We start from the raw sequence: 25,361 nt of genomic DNA, 5'->3' as shown, positions 1-25,361 counted from the left end.
CAAACAAACAGGTGAGTCAATAGCAGACTGCATATTTACTGTGTGAGATCCTGGAATAAGTCACTGATAAAGAAAAAGGACCGCAAAGACCTGTCATCAATGACAATGACGTCAGTGCGCTAAAGCAGGAGGACTGCAAGTCTGAGCTATAAAGTGAAACCTTCTTTAAAAAAAAAATCCAGGGAGCTGGAGAGATGGTTTAGGGTTAGGGTTAGGGTTAGGGTTAGGGTTAGGGTTAGGGTGTAGGGTGGTTAAGAGCACTGACTTCTCTTCCAGAGGTCCTGAGTTCAATTCCCAGCAACCATATGGTGGCTCACAACCATCTGTAATGGGATCTAATGTGTCTGAAGACAGCTACAGTGTACTGTACCCGTATACATAAAATAAATAAATAAATAAATCTTTAATAAAAAAAATCCAGCCAGGCGCTGGTGGCGCACACCTGTAATCCCAGCACTTGGGAGGCAGAGGCAGGCGTATTTTTGAGTTTGAGGCCAACCTGGTCTACAGAGTGAGTTCCAGGACAGCCAGTGCTATACAGAGAAACCTTGTCTCAAAAAAAAAAAAAAAAAAAAAAAAAAATCCAGGCTTGATGTTGTGCACACCCCTAATCCCAGCACTGGGAGGCAGAGTGGGAGGCAGGCGGATCTCTAGGTCTGAAGTCAGCCTCATCTACACAGTGAGCTCCAGGCCAGGCAAAGCTACACTGTGAGAACTTGTCTTGAAACAGAACGAAAAGGAAGAAAAAGAAGAGAGAAAGAAACACCAGACCCAGTTCTTTAAGCTAAGAGGTGGAAATCTGAACCCACATGAGCAGCTGCAGAGAGAAGGCCATCTTGAAAGACAGTGTTAGTTTATAGAGTTTTTCCCCCTACCCTTGAAATATTTTAAAAGCAGTTGTACTGAGCACATCGGCTCACAGCAGCATTCCAAGTTCTTCAGAAGCTGAAGCTAAGGGACCTCTGTTAGTTCCAGTCTGAGGTACAGAACTAGACTCAGTCTTAAAACAACAACAATAACCCAAAATGCCTGTCTCTCAAGGGTGTGAAGGATGCAGTCACCGCATCTCAACGCCGTAGTGACGTCTGTGAGGTTTGATCTCACAGAACTGAGAGAGGAAAGAGATGATTGCATAGCGACAGTGAGAGACTCGATGCTGCAAGGAAACAAAAGACGTGAACACTCTGCACAAGCCAGTCCTAAAGGTCACCATGAGGCCACCCGCCCAGCGAAGGCAGAAGTGCACAATACCACAGAGATGTCCTCCAGGACAGACCATTTGCCAGGCTACAGAGCCAGCCTCTGCGAGTTTTAAAGGACTGAAGTTTTCAAAGAATGTTTTTCAATCACAAGAGCTCAAAATAACAACAAAAGAAATTAAGGGAATTCAAAAACATGTGGAAACTAGGCAACACGATTCAAGAACTAAAAAAACCAAAAGGAAAATCATATAGGAAGTAGAAAGCACATTGAGATAAATGAAGATGAATTTACAACCTACCAAAGTCCACGGGCTGTGGGGCCAAGCGGACAGCACACAGCTGGAGTTCTGGCACTTGGAGGGCAGAGGCAGCAGTTCAACAACTGGAGGCCAGCCAGAGCCACATCACAAAGATAACGCTAACTTCACACAGCTATTATAAAATGAGTAAGGTTGGGCATCATTTGCCTCTCTGATGAGCTATGACCTACCTCGCACAGGGGGTTGGAGTGGAATGGCCTCCACAGGCCCATCTGATTGAATGTTTGCTTCCCAGTGGACTTTTAAGGAAGGATGGGGTGGGGGGGAGTGGCCCTGTTGGAGAAGGTAAGCTGGGAGGGTGGGCTTTGAGATTTCAAAAGCCCGTGCTGGGTCCAGTTTCTCTCTACCTACAGATCAGGGTAGCTCTCAGCGCCTTCTCCAGCACCATGGCTGTGGGACACCAGGCTTCCTGCCAGGACAGTGATGCACTGAACCTCTGAACCCGTCAGCCGGCCCCCAATGAAATGTTCTCTTTTTATATGGGTTGCCTTGGTCACAGTGTCTCTTCACAGCAATAAAACAGAGACTAAGACACTCAATAAGTCTGTGTGTATATGAATGTTTTCGTTTTCTTTTTTAATTTAATTACGTATATAAGCATACTGTAGCTGTCTTCAGACACATCAGAAGAGGGCATCGGAGTCAGTGCTCTTAACTGTTAAGCCATCTCTCCAGGCCCCCTATGCGTGTGTGTGTTTTCTTGAGACAGAATCTTGTTCCACAGCTCAGATTGGCTGGAACTTTCTATCTGACCAGGCTGGTCCTCTTTGCCTGAGTCTCCAGGGACCAGGTAGACGCTCAACACCACCCTGCTTGGAAATCAATACACGCTAAACAGTAGCCGGCTGTTTCTGCAGCTCACAGGAAGTGAATTTAAAAACACAGACAAAGAAGAGATTTTGCAAGAAGTTCAGGAGCTTGAGGTTAGCCTCAGTTATGTAATAAGTTCAAGGCCAGCTAGGGCTACATAAGACTCAGTCTCAAAAACCAAACCAATATTAGAGTATGGGTGTAGAGAAGGCTTATGGGACATATGGGGAGGGGGGGAACTGGGAAAGGGGAAAGCGTTTGGAATGTAAACAAAGAATTTAGAAAATAAAAAAAAATAAATTAAAAAAAAAAACAAAAAAATAATTGCCAGGCAGTGGCGCACGCCTTTAATCCCAACACTTGGGAGGCAGAGGCAGGTGGATTTCTGAGTTCGAGGCCAGCCTGGTCTACAGAGTGAGTTCCAGGACAGCCAGGGCTATACAGAGAAACCCTGTCTCAAAAACACCAAAAAAAAAAAAAAAAAAAAAAAAAGAGGTCAGTCACATCAGGTGGCTCATAACTCCCTGTGACTCCAGCTTCAGGGATCTGGCCTCCGCAGGCACCTGCACACATGTGGCATTCACTCACACAGACACACACACTACACAACTATGCATAAGTAATATACCATTGGTGGTGCTGGAGAGATGGCTCAGTGACCAACAGAACTGGCTGCTCTTGCAGAGGACCTGGGTTTTGTTCTCAGTACTACATGGTTGCTTACAACCACACGTAATTCCAGTTCTGGGGGGTCCATTGCTCTCTTCTGACCTTCTGGGCATCAGGAAGGCACATGGAACACATAGAGCACATAGAGGCAAAACACTCAGGCTCTGTACTTTGGTACTTTACTATGGCTGTGATAGACCTGAATGACCAAGGCAACTTACACAAGCAAGCCTTGTATAAGCCCCAATTTGAGGCTTAAAGTTTCAAAGGGTTAGAGTTCATAGCCAGAACAGCAGGGAGTATGGCAGCAATCAGGAAGGCATGGTTCTGGAACAATATGGAGGGAGGGAGGGAGGAGAGAGAGAGAGAGAGAGAGAGAGAGAGAGAGAGAGAGACTCTGAAGGCAGCGAGTCTTTTGAAACCTCAAAGCCCACTCTCAGTGACATACCTCCTTCAACAAGGACCCACCTCCTCATCCTCTCAAACAGTCCTACCAACTTCGGACCAGTTATTAAAATCTGTGCATCTATGGGGACCGTTCCCTTTCAGATCACCACTCTTTTTGTTTGTTTGTTTGGTTTTTTTTTTTTTTTTTTTGGATTTGTTTTTTTCAAGACAGGGTTTCTCTGTATAGCCCTGGCTGTCCTGGAACTCACTCTGTAGACCAGGCTGGCCTCGAACTCAGAAATCCGCCTGCCTCTGCCTCCCAAAGTACTGGGATTACAGGCGTGCGCCACCATTGCCGGGCTTCAGATCGCCACTCTTACCCATGAGCTGCTGGAGAACACAATTCGCGAGTCCTTTCGTTCTCTGTAATTCAATGCCCGCTTTCCCCTAGCTACATGTGAATGCTATTTCCTTTGGCTGGCTGGTGTGAGGATTGTAGGAGATGATTTACATGAAGGTGACTGCTGGAGAACAGATGTTCAGTCTACCTTAATTAATTTTGAGACAGGTTCACTTTATGTAGTCCTGACTGTCTTTGGGGACTTGCTATGTAGACCAGGCTGTCCTGGAACTCACAGAGAACTGACTGCCTCTGCCTCTCGAGTGCTGAGATTAAAGGCGACCGCCACTACTTTAGTTAAATGTTGATCTGTAAAGGAGTCTGAGAAATCCCAAAATCCTAGCCAGATCCTTAAAGAAAATTCCAATCTCAGCCACTAGGGGGAGAGCGCAGTCGCGCTCCCTTACCCAGAGGCCTGCCCCACCCATCTCTATAGCCTTTCCCTTGTACAGGGAAACTCACTCTGCTCAAGAAACCTCACTTAAAGAGGAACCCTGTGGTGCTTTCTGAGTCACTATATTCTCCTGCAGTAGCAATATGATCTGGCAAAAGTCCCTCTAAGGCTTTTACTACTTCCTGAGGAGCATTCAAAGTCGGCCTGAAGCTAAGACCTTCATTGCTCTGGCCTTCCTCATTAGAACTATCCTGGACCTCCCAGTAGATCCGTTTCTGCAGCTGCCAGACAAGTTCCTGCCTCTGTCCTCTGACATATGCTGTCCCCTTTCCTCGCAGTCCATTCTCCATCTCCAGCTTCTGCAACATCACTTATGTTTCAGTGACTAAAGGCCACTTCCATAGCCATGCGGGCGGTTTCCCACGCCTTTAATCTCAGTACTTCCAAGGCGTGAGTTTGAATCCAGTGTGGTCTACACAGTGAGTCCAGGACAGCCAGGGCCACATAGAGAAAACCCGTCTCTAAAAACCAAAGTAAATAAATAAATAAAATAATAAAATAAAAGGCCACCTCCTCGATTCTCCTGAAAGTGACCCTGTCCCCCCTCCTCCAGCTTTTGGGGGTTCAATTTTGTTATATTTTATTTCCTTTTCCTTTCTTTTCTTTTGTTTTTTGAGACAGGGTTTTTCTGTGTAGCCTTGGCTGTCCTGGAACTCACTCTGTAAACCAGGCTGGCGACGAATTCAGAAATCTGCCTGCCTCTGCCCCTTATATAACCCAACCTGGTCTTGAACCTGTCTCAGTCTCCTAAGTGCTGTGTTTACAGGTGTGCACCACCACAACTGGTATCGTGAGGTTTTAATCCAGCCAGTCTGGCTGCAGCAAGTCCTAGGTCTTCAGTCAGAGCCTGTTCTATATGGCTCTTCCATCAGCCTAGCCTAGAATGTTGCTCAAAGTGCCATATAATTAAGTCCATCAAGGCCATTACCAAAGAAGTCATCGATCTAACCGGTACCTCTTAAACATTTAGTGACTTGGGAGCTCTGGGGAGTCAGCAGCTCAGCCTCACTGACCTGCATACGGTGCCTGACCATAGCTCTAACTCTGAACACTCGTGCTTGGTTCTGTTGTCTCTTGATGCATAATCCATGCAGGCTCCTTCTCTCAATACCCTGGGAGAAACAAGCCCGCTCTGTGTGTTTGTGAGACTTCTGGACCACACAGTTCTGGAAAATGGGGTGGGGCGGCAGCATCTGAGTGTGCCTTCCGTGTGAGCCTTCTATTGGTTCCAAGACTGGCATCTGAGAGAGTCTCTGCGTGAAAAGATATCTTACAGTAGTGGTCCCTTCTTGACTCAAGGTAGCAAGCTGCTTCTTCTTCTTCTTCTGCTTCTTCTTCTTCTTCTTCTTCTTCTTCTTTGTTTGTTTGTTTGTTTGTTTGTTTGTTTTTTGGATTTGGTTTTTTTCAAGACAGGGTTTCTCTGTATAACCCTGGCTGTCCTGCAACTCACTCTGTAGACCAGGCTGGAGACAGGGTTTCTCTGTGTAGCCCTGGCTGTCCTGGAACTCACTCTGTAGACCAGGTTGGCCTCGAACTCAGAGTTTCACCTGCCTCTGCCTCCCAGAGCGCTGGGATCACAGGCGTGCACCACCACTGCCAGGCTTCTAGGTAGCAAACTTAAATCTCAGCCTCCACATATGTTTAATGATTGACTCATTTAAAAGTGCAAGGCTGGAGGAGATGGTTCAGCAGTTCAAAGCATGTAATGCTCGCCCAGAGGGTCTGAGTCGCCAGCACCCACATCAGGTGGCTCATAACCAACTGCTTGTAACTTCAGCTTTAGGAGTTCCAATACCTCCCACACCTATACTCATGTGTACATATACACAAAGAGACACAACTTTAAAAAAATATTTTTTTTCCAAGACAAGGTTTCTCTGCATAGCCCTGGCTGTCCTGGAGCTGCTCTGTACACCAGGCTGGCCTCAAACTGCCTCCCAAGAGCCGGGATTAAAGGGGTGCACCACCAAATAAATAAGTAAATAAATAAATAGATAAATAAGGCTGGAGAGATGGTTCAGTGGTTAAGAGCACTGACTGCTCTTCTGAAAGTCCTGAGTTCAAATCCTAGCAACCAAAGGTGGCTTACAACCATCTGTAATGAGATTGGATGCCCTCTTCTGGTGTGTCTGAAGATAGCTACAGTGTACTTACAATCAATCAATCAATCAATCAATCAGTTTAAAAGTCATTGCTTAGCCGGGTGGTGGTGGCGGCGGCGGCGGCGCACGCCTGTAATCCCAGCACTCTGGGAGGCAGAGGCAGGCGGATTTCTGAGTTCGAGGCCAGCCTGGTCTACAGCGTGAGTTCCAGGACAGCCAGGGCTACACAGAGAAACCCTGTCTCGAAGAAACCAAATCCAAAAAACCAAAAAAAAAAAAAAAAAAAAAAAAAAAAAGTCATTGCCACAGACCTAGCATCAGAAGGTTCTTGAGCCACGTTATCCAGTGTAAATTGGTGGCCACTGAGTTTGTGACCACGGTAATTTCTATGTCCATGAAGCCCCACCACATTGACCACTGAGCAGTTGAAAGTTGGCTAGTGCAACCAGGAAACTGGATTCTTTGAGAGGGTGTGTGGCTCTGTAGCTCAGGCTGCACCTCTGCATCCTACTGCTTCAGTCTCCTGAGTGTTGGCACTGCAGGGTGTGTCACCACACCTGGCACTTTTCTCTTTGGCAGAATCTAAGGAGAAGGCAAAGAATGAGTCTGCAGGGCAGAGGGGAGGAAGGCAGGAAGCTACCCCAACGTGACTGTGTGTGTGTGTGTGTGTGTGTGTGAGAGAGAGAGAGAGAGAGAGAGAGAGAGAGACGGACAGACAGACAGAGACAGACAGACAGAGACAGAGAGAGATGAGGGAAAACCTGATAGTACATTTTAATTGATTTAGTTACCTTTGTCCACAGCTACCGCCCTTTTCCTCCTTCTCATGTGAAGTGGGCAGTGTTGCATGTCCTCTGGGCAATAAGGCAGATGACACGTATGACTCCGGGACCTCGGAACACACCTGAGCCTACATGCAGGCTGCTGTGATTCCTGCCTCTTCACACTGGAGTCAGGACTGACTTCACAGCTTTCTAGTGCTGCCTGCTGTCCAACACTCTTCAGATTGCTATATTATAAAACATAAGATACACTCCCCAACACCACAGGTGGCCCAGCTGATGTGAGCACTTCCTACCAAGTCTGACAGCCTGAGCTGGATTCTTGGGACCCACATGGTGGAAGGAAGCAGATGTCCTCTGACATCCACACAGGCTCTGTGACATACTCAGACCTCAACACACAAAATTAATAAATTTGGTGAGTAAATGAATAATTATGGAATCTGGGCATGGTGATACAGTCTTTAATCCCAGCACTGGGGAGTTAGTATGTTGAGGCCAGCCTGGTCTACATACTGAGTTTCAGGACAGCCAGTCCTATGTTGAAAGACCCTCTTAAAGAGAGAGAGAGAGAGAGAGAGAGAGAGAGAGAGAGAGAGAGAGAGAGAAAGAGGGAGAGAAAAGAAAGGATGGAGATGTGGCTCAGTGGTAGGATGCCTGCATAGCATCACGAGTCTGCATGATGGCTTAGGCCTAAAGGCAGGAGGATGTGTTCAAGGCCAACCTCCACCACTTAGAGCCTTTGAGGCTCACCTAGATTACTACTGTCTATTATTAGGTGAGAGGCAGGTCTCCAAAGGTTAACTGTGAGACAAGGATAGCCCTTAGCATCACTGAGGGCCGCTGGCCCTTGGGGCTGCAGAACTCTCTTGGCCGACTAATGTCCCCTAGTGGCCAAGGCAGGGAAGGAACACCGTAACTAGGCGGGAAAGCCGGGCGCGCGCCCAGGAGACCACGTGACATCGCGGGCCCGCGCAGGCTCGCCGGGCAGGCGCGGGGGCGGGACTCGCGGGGGCGGGGGCGGAGCCTGGCGCGCGGCCCCGCGGTGACAAGGCGGTAGGGAGGGGCGGGGCCGCGGGCGGGGCAGCGGGGGGAGGCGGGAGGAGTGGAGATGGCGGCGGCGGCGGCTCCGGGGGGCGGGGGCGGGGAGCCCAGGGGAACTGCTGGGGTCGTCCCGGTGGTCCCTGGGGAGGTGGAGGTGGTGAAGGGGCAGCCGTTCGACGTGGGCCCACGTTACACGCAGCTGCAGTACATCGGCGAGGGCGCGTACGGCATGGTCAGGTGAGGGGGCGTCCCGGGAAGGGGCTTCAGAACAGGGACAGCAGGTGCGTGCCCGGGACGTGGGAGCCCGGGGAGCGTCACAGGGGAAGGATCGTGCAGTGACTTCTGGAGGACTAGGCGCTACTTTCTCCAGGGAGGGGGGTTGGAGGCTTTGAAGCCACCTTGTATTGTTAAGGGAGGGGCACCTGGGGGACCCTAGAGATACAGGGAGAGCTAAGAGGATGAGTATTCTTGGTGAAGGGGGAGTGAGGGACCCACAAGCAGGTAGTGGGAGCCTTGGTTCCCCCCTGATGAGGCTGTGACAGAGTTTGAGAGGAGAGCGAAGCTCAGGGTGGGGCAAACCTTTGCACCCCTGCCCCTGGCAAGGCTAGGGGCCCAAAGTAGGGAGGGGTCTCTAGAATGTGCCTTCTTTGGTGGGATACGTGTTTGTGAGTTCTCGCTGCCCCACTGTGTGCTCTGCTCTGGGCCTTTGTTCCTATGGGAACAGCTCTTCCCCGGGAACCTCACTGGGAGACCTGCCTGCCTGCCCCTCCTTATCTCTTTTCTCCTGTCCCATGACTGAATCCTCTAGACTTCATCCACTCTCTCCATTTAACTCCCATCCCCTGGACCTGTCTTGGATTGAGAGAATCGGGCCTGGGGAAGGAGAGGAGGGTGAGGGCAACTAGAATGTAAGAGGGTCCAGAAGAAAGGAAGTGGGTGAGCGGCCACTCTTCCTCTGTTTGTGAAGTCACTGAAAGGCTGCCTGGCTGGTCCCCAGCTTTCCCCCTGGAGATTCCAGGCCTTCGCAGCAGGAAGGAGCCAGCATTGTTTACACTTGGCCAGAGCCCTCTCCTGCTCTCTCGGGTCCCTGCCAAGGCCTGGGTGGGGCCACCAGGCCTGGATTCCCCCTTTGTAAGGCCACATCTCTCTGGCCCTCTCAGCTCAGCTTATGACCACGTGCGCAAGACCAGAGTGGCTATCAAGAAGATCAGCCCCTTCGAGCACCAGACCTACTGTCAGCGCACGCTGAGGGAGATCCAGATCTTGCTGCGATTCCGTCATGAGAACGTCATAGGCATCCGAGACATCCTCAGAGCACCCACTCTGGACGCCATGAGAGATGTGTATCCTTCTCCTTAGCCAGACCCCGGAGCTAGGCCAGGCAGGGAGCTTGGCTTGCTGTTCTGTTGCCATCTTTTGTACCACCCTCCAAAAAAACCCCAGCAGAGTAACTTTTTAGCAGAGTCTACAGAGCGTAAGAGCACACTGGCAGGCCTTGGCTCCTGGTCTGTTGTAACCAAGTGGAGTGGCCTTGAACACATCCTTTTCTGCTCCGTGCTGCAGCATGGTGTGTGGGGAGGGAGAACGCTGGGCAAGATGATCTCTATGGGAGCTTTGTCTTCTGACAGCTGCAGTTCTGTGACATGACCCAGTCTCTGCCCAGAGCCCGTTCTTGCTCAACAGACTCACGATTCTTTCTTTAGAGACCTCACACTGGATGGAAAGCCAAAGAAGAAAACTGGTATTGGGCAGGCCTAGGGCTTTGGTTCTAATTCAACCTTCTAACTTCCCTGTGTGATGAGCTTTGACCACGTCCATTTCAAAGATGAGGAAACTGAGGCTCCTCTGGGTTAAGTTTTACAGTGCCTTTTGGGGGTGGGGGTGGGGCAATACTTTTCTCCAACATGGAGGAGGTGGAGACTTTCAAACCACCTTGTAGTGTTAAGAGAGGGAACCTGAGGACCATAGAGTCACAGGGCGGGGCCACGCCTTTGTACTCCTGCCCCTGGGTAAGCCAGGGACTCAAGGTGGGATACGGGGCCCTGAGAGTCTGCCTCTGTAAGCAAGCCTGAATTCAGCTGTTCCTGCCTGCCTGCTGCTTCCTCTTCCCCCAGTTGGCTGTCTTGGAGCCTTCCCGCTTTTCTGAGAGCCCCACCCTGATTACCTGTGGACTTGTACCTTGACCAGGGAGGGAGTCCAGCCCTTGTCGCCCTTGCCTGACACTGCTTGCCTGGTTCAGACATCCAGGTCATTGTCCACAGCTACTTCCGGCTGGGTTCCATTGTTAGCAGCTGGCAGCACCCATGGCCTCTTCCCTACGCACCCCTCCCAATCCCAGGATTTGCGCTGCAGCCTCTGCAACTCTGACCACAGGAAATCGACACACTCCTGTCTTGCTGCGTGACCTTCAGCAGGTCTCTGCATCTCTAGACTTCCGTGTTTATAAAGCAGCAGGGTTGGTCCACGTGTGTCTATCTGCGTGTGTTTATTCTCCCCCCTTTGAGAAGGGGGGCTCTCGCTATGTAGACCAGGCTAGCCCTGAACGCACAGAGCTCCAACCGCCGTTGCTTCCAGCATGCCACCAGCCCCAGCTCACACGTCTTCTCTAGAAGACAGTTCAGGCTTAGTTTTTTGAGAAAGTGTCACTATGTATCCCTGGTTGGCCTCAGGCTAACTTTGTAAACCAGGCTGGTTTTAAACTTCTAGGCAATCTTCTGGCCCGTGCCTCTCAAGTACTGAGATTATAGGAGTGAAGTACTCTGCGCAGCTCCTGACTACTCTTCCAAAGATAAGCCAGATGACATTTGTTTATGTTTAATCGTTGTTTTATCTTCAAGTATAAAAGGACTCTTAGTTCTCCACCTTCTGGTGTATGGTCAAGCTCCGTAGGAGCACACTGTTGGGGAGTGTTTCCTCACTTTTCTGGCACAAATCATCCCCATAAGGCAGGCATTTATTTTTAAGCAAACAGTTACTGTGTGCCAGATGGTATTCGTGCATTATTTCATTTAACCCACTCAGTGGCCGCGTGGCTCTGCCTGGGGAGTAACAACACTGCTTCTTGTTTGCTGAGCGCTCTCTGGGAGCATCTTAAGCTCACAGCCACCCTCTGAAGAACACTTACTCTCCCTGCTTGTCAGATCGGGAGACTGAGGTGAGGACAGGTTAAGAGCACTGGGCTGTGTAGGCAGTTGGGGATGTCGGGCATGAGTGGGGTAACTCAGAACTCCCCTTCTTCCTATCCTCCCCCACTTCCACCCCTCAGCACCCTCATCTGCCCAGTAGGGAAACTGAGGGCCAGAATAGATGTGCCTTGCACACTGTCATCACGAGGCCTTCTGAAGCTCAGCGAGGCCAAGGGACCCTACCTGGGACCTCCTGGTCAGAGCCTGTTTTCCTTAACGAAGTATCTCCTCCTCCCCACAACTTGGGGGGTCTCTGGAGTCCATCCTCAGTTACATCGTTCAGGACCTCATGGAGACAGACCTGTACAAGCTGCTTAAGAGCCAGCAGCTGAGCAACGACCACATCTGCTACTTCCTCTACCAGATCCTCCGGGGCCTCAAGTACATACACTCAGCCAATGTGCTGCACCGGGACCTGAAGCCCTCCAATCTGCTTATCAACACCACCTGCGACCTTAAGGTCAGAGGTTGAATACCTGCCTGCCTGCCTCTCCTTCCCTGGTCTTGGGGCCTCTGGGTGGCAAGGAAAAGCAGCCTTGGTACACGGCAAGCAGGAACAGAATAGGCAGGGCAGGGGCACTTCCTAGGCTGTGGAGGCTTCAGGCACCTAGTTCAGTGGCCTGGGTTTGATTCCAGATCTGTGATTTTGGCCTGGCCCGGATTGCTGACCCTGAGCATGACCACACTGGCTTTCTGACCGAGTATGTGGCCACACGCTGGTACCGAGCACCAGAGATCATGCTTAACTCCAAGGTAGGAGAGTTACCCATGTCTGCAAGGAAGTCCTAGAGTCTTCTCTGGCTCTTGGCACAATCCCTCTGACCCTTGGGCACTAACAAGATACAGAGATTCAAGTTTTCTTAGCTTCTGTCCCCTGCCCTTTGCTATGTTAGATCTAAGTTGCACATAATGCTTGTCCTAAATACCAGGAATGGCCCCGATGACGCTGGCCGGGGAGCTCAGCACTCTCTCCTCCCCAGGGCTACACCAAATCCATTGACATCTGGTCTGTGGGCTGCATTCTGGCTGAAATGCTCTCCAACCGGCCCATCTTCCCTGGCAAGCACTACCTGGACCAGCTCAACCACATTCTAGGTGAAAGGGCCTGTCTGGCAGAGAGGGATGGGGGTTAGCTGATCAGCGGTGACAGTTCTGGAGGGTGAGAATTGGGTACCACATGGGAGCCTCCCCAGCCTCTCACGATATTTCTTCCCATTGGAAAGCTGGGGAAAGCCAGGCTAGGCCCTACACCTGAGGAAGACTGCAGCCAGAATCTGAGCCCAGGGCTCCCTGGTTCTCTGCTCTCTGCTCTTTGTCACTACCCAGTGACGTCACTACCCAGTGACGTCACTGGGCAGATGGGGAGGTGTGGTGGCATGTGACTGGGCTTGGGCTTCCTGACCTGTTCCCAAAAAGAGGACTTGACTTCTCACCAAGACAACTGGTTTATCCACAGGTATATTGGGTTCCCCATCCCAGGAAGACCTTAATTGTATCATTAACATGAAGGCCCGAAACTACCTACAGTCTCTGCCCTCTAAAACCAAGGTGGCTTGGGCCAAGCTTTTTCCCAAATCTGACTCCAAAGGTGAGTGAAGCAAAGGGCCTGGGGTAGGCTAAAACCCGGCAGCAAAGAAGAGTGTGTGACCCCAACGCCCACCTCAGGAGACAGGCCCCTGGGCTTTGGACAGGGGTGTCCATGGAACGCCTTTGGCCTTCCTCCTGACTGCTGCCCCCTGCTTTGCCTTAGCTCTTGACCTGCTGGACCGGATGTTAACCTTCAACCCGAACAAGCGCATCACCGTGGAGGAAGCGCTGGCTCACCCTTATTTGGAACAGTACTATGATCCAACAGATGAGGTAAGCCAGCCGCCCACCCGCCCATGGCTGGGAGGGGAATCGGGATCCCAAGGGTCTAGCCTGTGCTAACCCACTTTGCCCCCCAGCCAGTGGCTGAGGAGCCGTTCACCTTTGACATGGAGCTGGACGATCTCCCCAAGGAGCGGCTGAAGGAGCTGATCTTCCAGGAGACAGCCCGCTTCCAGCCAGGGGCACCAGAGGGCCCCTAACAACAGACACCCCTGTCCTTTTGGACCTGGTGAGCGGCTCCCGGTGCCATATCCCGGTGAAAGGCTGCCCAGCATGGGTGCGGCATCATGCATGCATATGTGTGGTGGCAACAAGGGGCCTGCTAGTCATGTGTGACCACGCATCCTCCAGCCCCATCCATTTCCCACTTGTCAGTGTCACTGGAGACCCAAGGGTGGGGGATCCGCCCCCTATGAGGAGCCACTCCAGGCCTTGGGGGCAGAGTATACCATGATGGCTTTGAGGGGAGTCTATAATCACAGTAGCACTTGGTGGCTGCTCTTGTTAGCTGCAGATAAGGAAGCCAAGACCCACAGAAGTTGACAGAGCAGCAGCTCTGGGGTCAGGGCTCACCCAGCTGACAGTTCTTTTCTGTTTCTTCCTTTAGGTCCTGCTCCTACCTGCTCCTTCTCTGCAGATTGTTAGAAAATGAACTTCGCTCAACCCAGACAGACCCCGGCAGCCCAGGCTGGACCAAGGGTGGGCCTGGCCACCTTCTCTCACTTTGCTGGGGTCTCCTGCTTCATGCAGGCTTCTCCCACTCCAATCCCCTGCCCCATCTCCCCATGGCCTGAAGGACGAGGTGGCCCCAGAGCTGATCTCTGCTGCTGTGTCTTTATCTACCCTTGCTAGCCCAGGCTCTGGTAGACCGTTCTGGAAAGGAAGAGCTGTGACAGCCCTAGGACCTGTGCTATGGAGGGGTGGGGGGCACTGAGTAGGGACTCGGGCTAAGCTCTGCCTACTCATCTTGTTGGGACCCCACCCCATTTTCCCTGACAGAACATTCCTAAGTCTCAAGGGCTAGTTTCCCTGAGGAGCCCAGGCCTAACTCTCTCCCTCAAGCTGCCACATGTAACGCCCTTGCTGCTTCTGTGTGTGGGTGACTGATGTGGAGGTGGGGCCCGTGGAGAGCCGGTGCCCCTCCCCACCTCCCCGTGCCTGTATCTAATATATAAATATAGAGATGTGTCTATGGATGCTACCGCCTCTGTCTGTGTATGCCGACGCGACCCAGCAGACTGCACTCGCACCTGCCCCCTGCCTCCAGTTGTGGCTTCACATGGCCCTCATGATCTTTGGCTCCAGCTAGCCAGGGATAAGGTTGGGTTCTAAGGAGTGTCAGTTTCCTGGGAAGGGGTCAGTTTCCCTTTAGTCACTGTCTTCCCTAACAGCTTCCTGTTTGACTGCCTGGAGTGATTAGGGGTGACTCAGGGGCACCTTACACACCCCCAAATTCCCAGGAAGTGGCAAAGCTAGCAAATTACAGATCCTGTCCACAAACACCTATGGGAGGCAGAAAGATCTAGAAACTAGAGGGTGGGGATGAGGCTGCTAAATTTCCCCCACACACACATGGTCAAGGACAGAAGGGAGTATTGGGATCTGTGGGGGTGAAAAGGACTCTGGATGTGAAACCCAGGACTGCCTGCTTCAGTTCCTGTGCCTGGCCCCAGCTCTGGGCCATACTGCAGTCTGGCCAAGTTCCAGCAGCACCCAGCAGGCTCAGCAGGTCCATGGGTGTGGCGCTGCCCAGTGGTGGAGCCGGCCTACACTGGCTCAGCAGGCAGGCTCGGTCCGGGCATCAGAGCCCTTTGGGACTGGGAAGGCTGTGCTCTTGACAGAAGCCTGCTGTGGAGTGAGGCTATGATCCCCCTCCTGTACGTCGTTCTGCCCACCCTAGGCAGTTATGTCATGCTCTCCCTGTTCTTCTTGCGACGACCTCATCTGCTGCACACACCCTGGGCTCCCGCCTTCTCTATCCAACTGGCTGCCCACCGTGGAGGTGAGCTGAGTCAGGGAGGTGGTTGGAATGCACTTAGGGTGGAGTGAACCTAACAAGACAGTGCCACGGTGGGCAGCCAGTGCAAGGTGCAGGGCTTGAGGGAATGTTAAAGAACGAGGTAAGGAGAGTCACAGGCCCTGGAGGGCATGTGACAGGGAAGGAGAGGCCAGCTCGACTGACAAGAGAGAGGAAGCCTAAAGCAAGTGGGAGACCATCAGGAAGAAAGGTGGGCAGAAGGTCAAGCCAGGTCCCAGGGGCCCACCCAAACTGCTTTCCACAGGGTCTGGGGAGCGACTGGAGAACACCATGGAGGCAGTAGAGAAGTGAGTCCAAGTTCCACGCAAGGTTGTGGGTGGGGTCGTAGGTTGTGCTCTGCAGGGCAACTGGGGGTGCTACCTACTTGCTTGGTAAACTGGGTGTCTGGAAGCCCCTGGAACTGTGGAGGTGGAGTTCACATGTCCCACCATAAATCCTGTGCCAATATTTCCTCTCCACTCCATACCCTGGTCCTCCTTTTCCCTCTCTTCCCACCAACCTTTGCTCCCATAGTTCCATGGCCCAGAGAGCAGATCTCTTAGAATTTGACTGCCAGCTCACTCGAGATGGTGTTGTGGTAGTGTCACATGATAAGAACCTGTCCCGCCAGTCAGGCCTAAATAAGGATGTGAACACCCTGGACTTTGAGGTGAGTTTTGCAGCCCCTCATCCTGAGAGCTGTGTCACTTACACACACGCACCCTGATGTCGCTTCTCTGCTCTTCACAGGAACTGCCTCTCTACAAGGAAGAACTGGAGATTTACTTCTCGCCAGGTAGGATGCCTATAGCCACCATTGCGCTGCCTAGCCACCCTCTCATCTATGATCATTAATCAACACCACCCCCCCCACCCCCCCACCCCCCGCCACCAGTCCATTTCTCCTACTCTGACCCCAGTTTTTGTGACCCCTGCTCAGGCCATTTTGCCCACGGGTCAGACCGGCACATGATTAGTTTGGAGGATGTATTCCAGAAATTTCCAAGGACTCCCATGTGCTTAGAGATCAAAGAAAGAAATGAAGAACTCATTCACAAGGTAGTACTGTAGCCCAGCAGGTGAGGGCAGGCCTGAAAGAGGCCTGGCTTCCTGTACTCACCTTCTCTTCATCCTAGGTAGCCAATATGGCTAGGAGCTTTGACCGAAGCGACATTACTATTTGGGCTTCAGAGAAGACCTCAGTCATGAAGAAATGCAAGGCTGCTGTGAGTCCCTCTTTCTCTGCCTGCCATGGGGTTTGAAGCCACCCCAGCCCAAGGAGGGCTTCAGGGGCGAGCCTTCAGCACAGTCCCCAAGAGCAGGATTGGAAAAATTGGACATGTGACTGAGTCCTGGCATGGCATTGCCCTGAGGCCTGCTCTGGGAAACTTCCTGGCTGTGTTGGTCAGGTATTTGGTACTGTGACAGACTTCAGACCTCAGGGCTCATTGCTTCAGAGATTTTAACCCTTATCACTTTGGCCCAGAGCTAGAGGTCAAGAGGGCATGAAGAGGAGGTCTCCTCGTTAATAACAGCTTAGGAGCAGAGGTAACACCTGGGCTGGCTTCTTCCTTCTTCCCCATTGTCATGGGCCCAAGAGGTGGAAAGAGGAGGCTATAGGCCATCTTGGAAGGCGATGCCAGGCTGCTTCTTTCCCTATGAATCCCTTCCGAGACTGCGGAGACGCTGCTGCCAGCGTTCCCGGCGGGCCTCCTCCCTTAGCCAGCCTTGTGGAAACAATCCTGAAGCAAGCTCACAGGTGTATTTCACAAAACTCCTAGGTACGACTTCTTAAGCCAATCGAGTTGACAGAATTAACCATCATACTGTCCAAGGTGTGACTGTGACGGACGACAGCCCTGACCCTTTGGGCGAGTGCGGCCTCTCTGCTGTCTCTGGTGCAGACAGATGGGTGTTCTCACCTTCTCTCCTCTTCCCCTGCCTCCCAGAACCCTGAGATGCCCATGGCTTTCACAATATGGCGGTCGTTCTGGATCCTGCTGCTCTACTACCTGGGGCTGCTGCCTTTTGTCTCCATCCCTGAGAAGTTTTTCTTCTGTTTCCTGCCCACCATCATCAACAGGTACCAGGGGTGAGATGGGGCTCAGAAGCTCTCTGCTCAGGCCACATTGCCCAGGATTTGTGTGCCAGTGACCCAGGACCCCAGAGTCCTCAAGGTTCTTTATTCCTGTGTGTGTGTGTGTGTGTGTGTGTGTGTGTGAGTGAGAGAGAGAGAGAGAGAGAGAGTGCACATATATATGAATGCCAGAGACAATATTCTGTCTGCCTTTAGGTAGGTTCCAGGGATTGGCAAGGACCTTTATCCGCTAAGCCACTGGCTCTCAACCTGGGTCAAGACCCCTGTGGCGGTGGAACAACCCTTTCACAGGGATTGTCTAAGAACCCCTGTGAAAGGTAAAACACAAAGTAAAACACAATACTTATAATAACAGTAGCAAAATTATAGTTCTGAAGTAACAATGACAATTTTATGGTTGGGGTCACCACAACGTGAAGAACTGTATGAAAGAGTCACAGCATAGGCTGAGATGGCTGAGAACCACTGCACTAAGCCATAGCAAAGTCTGATTTTGGTTTTTGAGACAAGGGTCTCATATATTGGCTTCAAACTCTCAGTCTTCCTGCTTCACCTTCCCAATGCTGGAGTCATGGGCCTGCACCACTGCAGTTCTTGCCTCGCATTCATAAACACTAAGGGGTTTGTGACACCACTATCACCACCAACAACAACTTGCAGGCTAATATATATCGCTATGCAGGTTTAGAAGAAATTCATCCAAACCCTTGATGGAAAACTTCTCTAGTCAGTGCAGTTGTAGTAGGACAATAATGAGGGTTGGTCAGCTTAGTAAAGAACCTGAGGTGCCTGGGGCAGGCCCCCCGGAGAGCAGCCAGACTCTCTCATTCTCGGGGGAGTTAGCCCATCCTACAGTAGCCCTGCTAACAAAGTAACTGTTGGGCTGGAGAGATGGCTCAGCAGTTAAGAGCACTGACTGCCCTTCGGAAGATGCTGAGTTCAAGTCCCAGCAACCACATGGTGGCTCACAACCATCTGTAATGGGATCTGACACCCTCTTCTGGTGTGTCTGAAAACAGCTACAGTGTACTTGGATATAACAAAAATAAATCTTTAAACAAAACAAAACAAAACAACAAAGTAACTGTAGGAGGATATATTAGGAACTAGATACTTTCTTAGGCCTGCCTCCTCCCTTCCCTTTCTGACAACTTCTCCAGGACTGCCCGGAAAGCCCTGGCTCTACTATGTGATTCTCAGGAGAGCCAGCCAACCCCACAGCCCTGCTCCAAAGCTTTGGGTCTGAAGTAGTTTACACAGGGTTAAAGGTCTTCACATATTGTGGGGTTTTTAACCTTTACCTCACAGTGCCCCTCTCAGAAGGTAGAGCCTTGATCTCCCCGCCCCCCATTAGTATCAGAGATGCAGGCTCCCTGTGATTTGCCCAGGGTTATACAGCTGGAGATACAGAGCCTGGGCAAACTCTAGTGCCTGACCTAGGACACTGCTCAAAAATTGCCCCTGGAATGGCATTAAGTTGTGGCATGTAGCTGGGTGGTGGCACATGCCTGTAATCCCAGCACTCTGTGAGGCAGAGGCAGGCAGGTTTCTGAGTTCGAGGCCAACCTGGTCTACAGAGTGAGTTCCAGGACAGCCAGAGCTACACAGAGAAACCCTGTCTCAAAAAAAGAAAGAAGGAAGGAAGGAAGGAAGGGAGGGAGGGAGGGAGGGAGGGAGGGAGGGAGGGAGGAAGGGAAGGAAGGAAGGAAGGAAGGAAGGAAGGAAGGAAGGAAGGAAGGAAAGAAAGAAAGAAAGAAAGAAAGAAAGAAAGAAAGAAAGAAAGAAAGAAAGAAAGAAAGAAAGAAAGAAAGAAAGAAAGAAAGAAAAAGAAAAAAGAAAAAGAAAAAACCGTTGTGGTGTGTAGTCAACCTAGTAAGCACAGACTCATCTGAAGAAGCCAAATTTGGGCACGATGGCACACACCTGTAATCCCAGCACTCATGAGAAGGCGAGGCCAGAGGTTTGCAAGTTCTAGACCAACCTCTGCTGTTCTCAAAACCTACCCTTGGCAAGGCAGTGGAGGTGCATGCCTTTAATCCCAGCACCCAGGAGGCAGAGGCAGGAGGATCTCTTGAGTTTGAGAGTTCCAAGACAGCTAGGGCTACACAAAGAAACCCTGTCTTGAAAAGCCAAAAAATTAAAAAATTAAAAAAAAAACCTCACCCCAACTCAACCGGGAGGATCTCTGTGACATCCAGCTCTGGAATCAAGCTGGTCCCAGGCCTCGTGGATATGGTTTTGACCTCCAGTATGTTCCAGTGTCTAGGCCTCAGTTCCCTGTGTTTAAGATGGCAAGAAAGACGAGCTCTAAAACCAAGGACTCCAGGACGAAGTCAGCCCTCACTAAGGCTGCATTATCCCTAGGGCCACACCCCTGCCACACACACACACACACACACACACACACAGAGAGAGAGAGAGAGAGAGAGAGAGAGAGAGAGAGAGAGAGAGAGAGAGGATACCAAGGAGCTGACTCTGCCCCTCTCTCCACAGGACTTACTTCCCATTTCCCTGTAGATGGATGAACAAACTGTCAGCTACCATTACAAAATGGTGAGGTGGGCAGGGCTGCTGGGTGGAGGGTCCACATGGGGACCTGCCACTGCCCTTCTCCTTTGTCCCCTCTCATCACTGTGTCATTGTCTTTGACATTGCCATCCGTCACCAGGATCATCATGAGGAAAAGTCTGATCCGACACTTGCAGGATCGAGGGGTACAGGTGAGGGCTTAGCCACTACCCCAGCGAGGAGCTGGGTCCCAGTGTACACCTGGGAGCAGGTTCCATCATTCTGTGACACCTCTGAGTGCCAGTTACTTTGCCTATAAAATGCAGAGAATAAGTATCTACAGATCTTTTGGATGTGTACCTGGTATTTAATCAGAGATTGGTAAGCATTAGCTACTGATCATGATGCCTGTGACCTGCTGGGGACAGGCTGGGAAACCAGGCCCAGCCCTTGATTGAGAGCCCTCTCTCTGCCTTGATTGTGGTCCATGGAAATAGTGAAGACATTTAGATTTGTTTTTCTGTTTGATTTTTTTTTTTGGGGGGGGGTTGGTTTTTTCGAGACAGGGTTTCTCTGTATAGTCCTGGCTGTCCTGGAACTCACTCTGTAGACCAGGCTGGCCTCGAACTCAGAAATCCGCCTGCCTCTGCCTCCCAGAGTGCTGGGATTACAGGCGTGTGCCACCACCCCCGGCCTGTTTGATTTTTTTAATGTGTAATAAATGTTTTGCCTGTATTCTATCTGGCCTGGGGCTGAGGCCGGATAACGGTTTCAGATCCATAGTTCTGAGCTGCCATATAGATACTGGGATGGGGCCTGCCTTCCCTGGGAGAGCAGTGAGTACTTTGAACTGTTGACAGCCCCATTTGTTGTTGGTGGTTTGCCGTGTGTGTGTGTGTGTGTGTGTGTGTGTGTGTGTGTGTGTGTGTGTAGCCTTGACTGTCCTGGAACTCGCTCTGTAAACCAGGCTGGCCTAGAACTCACAGAGATTTACCTGCCTCTGTCTCTCTAAAGGCTTGCACCACCATTGCCTGGTTGTCTTCTTTTTTTCTTTTCTTTTTTTAAATTTTCTGTTTTTTGTTTTGTTTTGTCTGAGGAAGGGTCTTACCATATAACTCTTGCTATATAGACCAAGCTGTCCTCATAAAGAACTAGCTACCTGTCTCCATCTCTTGAATGCTGGGAAAATGGGCATGTGCCACTATGCCTGACCATGGTTTGGTTTGATTTCATTTTTTTTATTGTCTTTTTGTTGTTGTTGTTGGTAGTGGTGGTAGTGGTGGTGGTGGTGGTAGTGGTGGTTTGGTTTGTTTTTTGGGTTTTTTTTTTTGGTTTTGTTTTTTTGGGGGTTTTTTTCGAGACAGGGTTTCTCTGTGTAGTCCTGGCTATCCTGGAACTCACTCTGTGGACTAGGCTGGCCTCAAACTCAGAAATCCTCCTGCCTCTGCCTCCCAAGTGCTGGGGTTATAGGAGTGCGCCACCACCACCTGGCTGTTTTTGTTTTTTCTGAGACAGGGTTTCTCTGTGTAGCCTTGGCTGTCCTGAAACTCACTCTGTAGATCAGGCTGGCCTTGAACTTAGAAATCACCTGCCTCTGCCTCCCAAGTGCTGGGACTAAAGGCATGCGCCACCACTGCCCAGCTTTTTATTGTCTTATTTTATGTGTATAGGTGTCTTACATGCATGTATGTCTGTGTACCACATGTGTGTACCTGGTCTCCATGGAGGCTAGGAGCGAGTGTCAGATGGTTGTGAGCCACCATGTGGGGGATGGGAATTGAAGCAGCGTCCTCTGGAAGAGTGACCAGTGCTCTTAACCACTGAGCCATCTCTCCAGCCCATTTTTTTATGTAGGCTAGGCTGACCTCAAACTTATGTCAGTCCTCCTGCCCCTGCCTCCCTAATGGTGGAATTATAGGCATAAACTACTGTGCCTGGCTTTGGACCTGGGACTTTTTTTTTTTTTTAAATAATTTTATTTTATGTACATTGCTGTTTTGCCTGCATGTTTGTCTGTGTGAGGGTATCAAATCTTGGAGTTATAGGTAGTTAGTTGTAAGCTGTCATATGGATGCTAGGATTTGAACCCAGGTCTTCTGGAAGATCAGCCAGTGCTTTTAGCCACTGAGCCATCATTGTCCCAGCCTCATCCCTAAAACAATCAGCAAACCTCACTGAGCGGGTTCCAGACATTTACCTGGGACGAGAGCTTTCTATCAAATGTGGGGAAAGAGATGAAGCCCTTCAGTCCCACTTGTGCTGTGATGTTGCAGCGCAGGACAGGGGCCAGAGCTGTCGGCCACGGACAGAGTGGGATGGGATTGGTCATGAGAATGGAGGGAAGAAGATGGCTCTTAGGGAGAGAAGGAGCATCATAGGCAGGCATCTATAGGGCTAAAAGTTGGAAGAGCAAGAAGCCAGGCTCAGGAACTGGGTGGGCTGCCTAGGCTGAGGGCAGTGGAGGGCAGTTAGGCCTACTGACCTCATGTCTAATAGGATCGTGACCTTCGGGAGGGAAGCTTTTGAAAGTCTTCCACAGGAAATCCGATCCAGATAAATTCATCGAGTAAAGTCATTTGGTGTATAACATGGAGAGTGTATGGTGGTGGGTAGACAGAGTATCCTCAAGAGGCTGCTACTGCCATGGACAGGAGTCAGACTTGGGTGACAGCAGTGGGGACAGATGGAAGGGTTAACTCAGAGAGAGACTTTGCCTACTGCCTGTGTCCGGCATTGCTGAGGCAGAAAGACAGAGAGGTTTTCCTTACCAGCCCTCTCACCACACCTCTGATCTCCAAGTATTTAAAGACTGGACCCTCATTTGTTCAACTAAAACATCCAGAGATCCAATGCCAGGTGTGGTGGTTTGAATATGCTTGGCCCAGGGGAAGTGGCACTATTAGAAGGTGTGGCCTTGTTGGAATAGGTGAGGTCTTCATCATTGTGAGGTGGGCTTTAAGATCCTATGCTCAAGCTCTGCCCAGTGTGAAAGAGAGACCCTCGATGATAACGGACTGAATCTCTGAACCTGTAAGCCAGCCCCAATGAAATGTTTGACTTTCTAAGAGTTGCCTCGGTCATGGTGTCTCTTCACAGCAATAGGAAACCTAAACTGAGATACCATGTCTGCCAGGTGCAGCAGCCCAGACACACGATACTTGGTAAACAGAGGTAGAAAGATGGTGGGTTCTAAGCCAGTTTGGACTCAGTGACACTCCCTGCCTCAAAACAACAAAGACAAAACAAACAAGGAAGGCAGTAAAATGATTCAGTGGCCAAGGGCTTCTGCCATCAACCTGATGACCCAAGAGCTGTTCTCTGGCCCACACACTTGGTGTGGTGTGCACACGCCCCCTCATAAATAAATAAACAGAAGCCAGTGGCTGGGGAGTTGGCTCATTTGGAAGAGAACTCGCCTAGCAGCCCCAAAGCCCTGGATTCACCAGCACTCAAAAAAAAAAAAAAAAAAAGAGTAATGGGAGAGATGGCTCATCAGTTACCATTTGCTGCTCTTCTAGAGGGTCCGGGTTTGGTTCCCAGCACCCAGAATCACTGGCTTGCAAGCATTCACAGTTCCAGTTCCAGGGGATCAGATCCCTTGTCAGACCTCTGTTGGCACCAGACATATATGTGGTAAATAGACATACATGTAGACAAATCACTCATACCTATCAAACAAATAATTTTTTATTTTTAAAATAAATACAAATAAATTGTAAAAAGAACAACAGCAAAGAAAAACACAAAACAAAACAGGGATATTGGTATATACCGGAAACCTGAGCACTAGAGATGGAAACAGGAGGGTAGAAGTCCAGGGCCATCATCAGCTAGAGAGAGAGTTTGAGGCCAACTTGGTTACATGAATGAGACCCTAACAGAGATGAGAAAAGAAGAGGAAAGGGGAGGGTGGGGGAGGAAAAGGAGAAGAGACCATAAGAAATTAAATTATAAAATAATTAGTGATGGACTTCTTAGTACCTAACTTTAAAAATATATTACATGTATTTGTGCGTGTGTGCATGAGGCCAGGGCACATCCCATACCGCATGAAGAATGTCATGGTATGTGTGTGTGTGTGTGTGTGTGTGTGTTGCAGGAATCAGTTCTTCCACTATGTGGATCCTGGGGATCTATCTCAGGTCCTCAAGTGACTTAACCTGCTGAGTCACGTCACTGGCACATATTTGTGTATTTGGTCGATTTGTTTTGTAGTATTGGGAATCAAACCCTGGGCTTTGCACACACAAGGTCAGGGTTAGACCATTGAGCAACAGCCCCAGCTCTTGGATTGTTTGTGACAGGTCTCATGTAGCCCAGGCTGGCCCTTGAACTCCCCGTGAAACACAAAGTATCTTTGAGTTCCTTTCTCTTCTATTTCTTGCCTCTCAGTACTATAAAAACAAACACATACCACCACAGCACTACTTTATCTTTGTTTTTAATAGAAATTCTTGTTTGTTTTGAGTCAAAATTTCACTGTCAACTCTGACTGGCCTGAAACTTACTATATAGAACTGGCCTAGAATTCACAGAGATCCACCCACCTCTGCATCCTGAGTTCTGAGACTGTTCAACCGCAAGTTCATGTAATTACATGATTTATGTATTTATTTTTGAGGCAGAGTCTTGCTATATAACCCTGGCTGGCTGCTACTCTGTGCAGCCCAGATGGCCTTCCAAGTGCAGAGTTACGAACATGCACTGCCACACTTGGCTCTGATATCATATATTTGGGTTTTGACAGTAGCTGTGTTTAATAACCAATTTGGAAATTTCTAAAAGCATAACCATCAGCTCCAGGACACCATTGCTGGGAGGTCTGTGCAGAAAGAGGGGCTACCGCCTCCTGGATGTTAGAGGAAACTTTGGGTTGATGTTTGGATACTAACCTACTCTTTTCCCCCCCTTGTTCAGGTGCTATTTTGGTGCCTTAATGAAGAATCAGATTTTGAAGTGGCCTTCAGCTTGGGAGCCAATGGTGTCATGACTGATTACCCCACAGCCCTGAGGCACTACCTGGACAAGCAGGAACCAAGAGACCCAGCCTCCTCAGTCTGAGGCCCTGTCCTGTCTTTCTCTTAAGAAAAATAAACATTTTCTTGTCAGTAACATACTTCTTGGAGCAAGGAGTTGGAGGGTCAGTCCTGAAGGCTATAAAGATGGCAATGCTAGCGGCTGGGGATGGAACTCAGTGGTAGAAGGTTTGCATATCATGAATGCACCTGAGTCCATACTGCAAGCAAGTGCTCACAGCATCCCCGGGGAAGCGGGGGACATCAAGGAAGCCTGGGGTGAACTGGCCTAGAGATGAACATCTTTAACCTTAGTACTTTGGAAGACAGAGGCAGGTGGATTTCTGTGAGTTATAATTCCAGGGCTACAAAGTGAGACCCTGCCCTCTGACACCCCCTCCAAAAAAAGCCTGGGGGCCTAAGTAGGCTGGCCCACTTGTTCCACTGCATTCCAGACCCAGTAGAGTGGCACCACACCCTGTGCCAGCTTGGCCTCCAC

The 25,361-nt window shown here is 50.3% G+C and overlaps 2 protein-coding genes across 2 annotated transcripts; both read left to right on the top strand.

The window, feature by feature from the left end:
• The first annotated feature begins 8,218 nt into the window (after window positions 1-8,218).
• Mapk3 (mitogen-activated protein kinase 3) lies at window positions 8,219-14,420 on the top strand. The gene is made up of 9 exons (XM_052198975.1): window positions 8,219-8,407; window positions 9,331-9,513; window positions 11,626-11,815; window positions 11,992-12,108; window positions 12,336-12,450; window positions 12,812-12,943; window positions 13,106-13,215; window positions 13,302-13,453; window positions 13,832-14,420. Exons 1-8 carry the CDS (start codon window positions 8,238-8,240, stop codon window positions 13,422-13,424), a joined length of 1,140 nt encoding a protein of 379 aa, XP_052054935.1. The 5' UTR covers window positions 8,219-8,237; the 3' UTR covers window positions 13,425-13,453; window positions 13,832-14,420.
• A 77-nt stretch (window positions 14,421-14,497) lies between these two features.
• Gdpd3 (glycerophosphodiester phosphodiesterase domain containing 3) lies at window positions 14,498-24,947 on the top strand. The gene is made up of 10 exons (XM_052198987.1): window positions 14,498-15,226; window positions 15,507-15,549; window positions 15,776-15,911; window positions 15,992-16,037; window positions 16,182-16,300; window positions 16,378-16,467; window positions 17,191-17,324; window positions 19,833-19,892; window positions 20,008-20,059; window positions 24,765-24,947. The coding sequence occupies exons 1-10, from the start codon at window positions 15,088-15,090 to the stop codon at window positions 24,906-24,908; spliced, it is 963 nt and encodes a 320-aa protein (XP_052054947.1). The 5' UTR covers window positions 14,498-15,087; the 3' UTR covers window positions 24,909-24,947.
• Window positions 24,948-25,361: the final 414 nt, after the last annotated feature.

This window comes from Apodemus sylvaticus, chromosome 1 (genome assembly GCF_947179515.1).
Source record: "Apodemus sylvaticus chromosome 1, mApoSyl1.1, whole genome shotgun sequence".
Taxonomy (NCBI): Eukaryota; Metazoa; Chordata; class Mammalia; order Rodentia; family Muridae; genus Apodemus; species Apodemus sylvaticus.
This window is presented reverse-complemented; position numbering and strand designations above follow the sequence as displayed.

Excerpts from the sequence above, each read along its gene's own strand:
- Mapk3 (XM_052198975.1), top strand. The coding sequence starts at position 8,238 with ATGGCGGCGGCGGCGGCTCCGGGGGGCGGGGGCGGGGAGCCCAGGGGA. Across the intron at positions 8,408-9,330 it reads GGCGCGTACGGCATGGTCAG|CTCAGCTTATGACCACGTGC; the intron begins GTGAGGGGGCGT and ends TGGCCCTCTCAG. Across the intron at positions 13,216-13,301 it reads ACTATGATCCAACAGATGAG|CCAGTGGCTGAGGAGCCGTT; the intron begins GTAAGCCAGCCG and ends TTTGCCCCCCAG.
- Gdpd3 (XM_052198987.1), top strand. The coding sequence starts at position 15,088 with ATGATCCCCCTCCTGTACGTCGTTCTGCCCACCCTAGGCAGTTATGTC. Across the intron at positions 16,038-16,181 it reads GGAGATTTACTTCTCGCCAG|GCCATTTTGCCCACGGGTCA; the intron begins GTAGGATGCCTA and ends ACCCCTGCTCAG. Across the intron at positions 17,325-19,832 it reads CTGCCCACCATCATCAACAG|GACTTACTTCCCATTTCCCT; the intron begins GTACCAGGGGTG and ends CTCTCTCCACAG.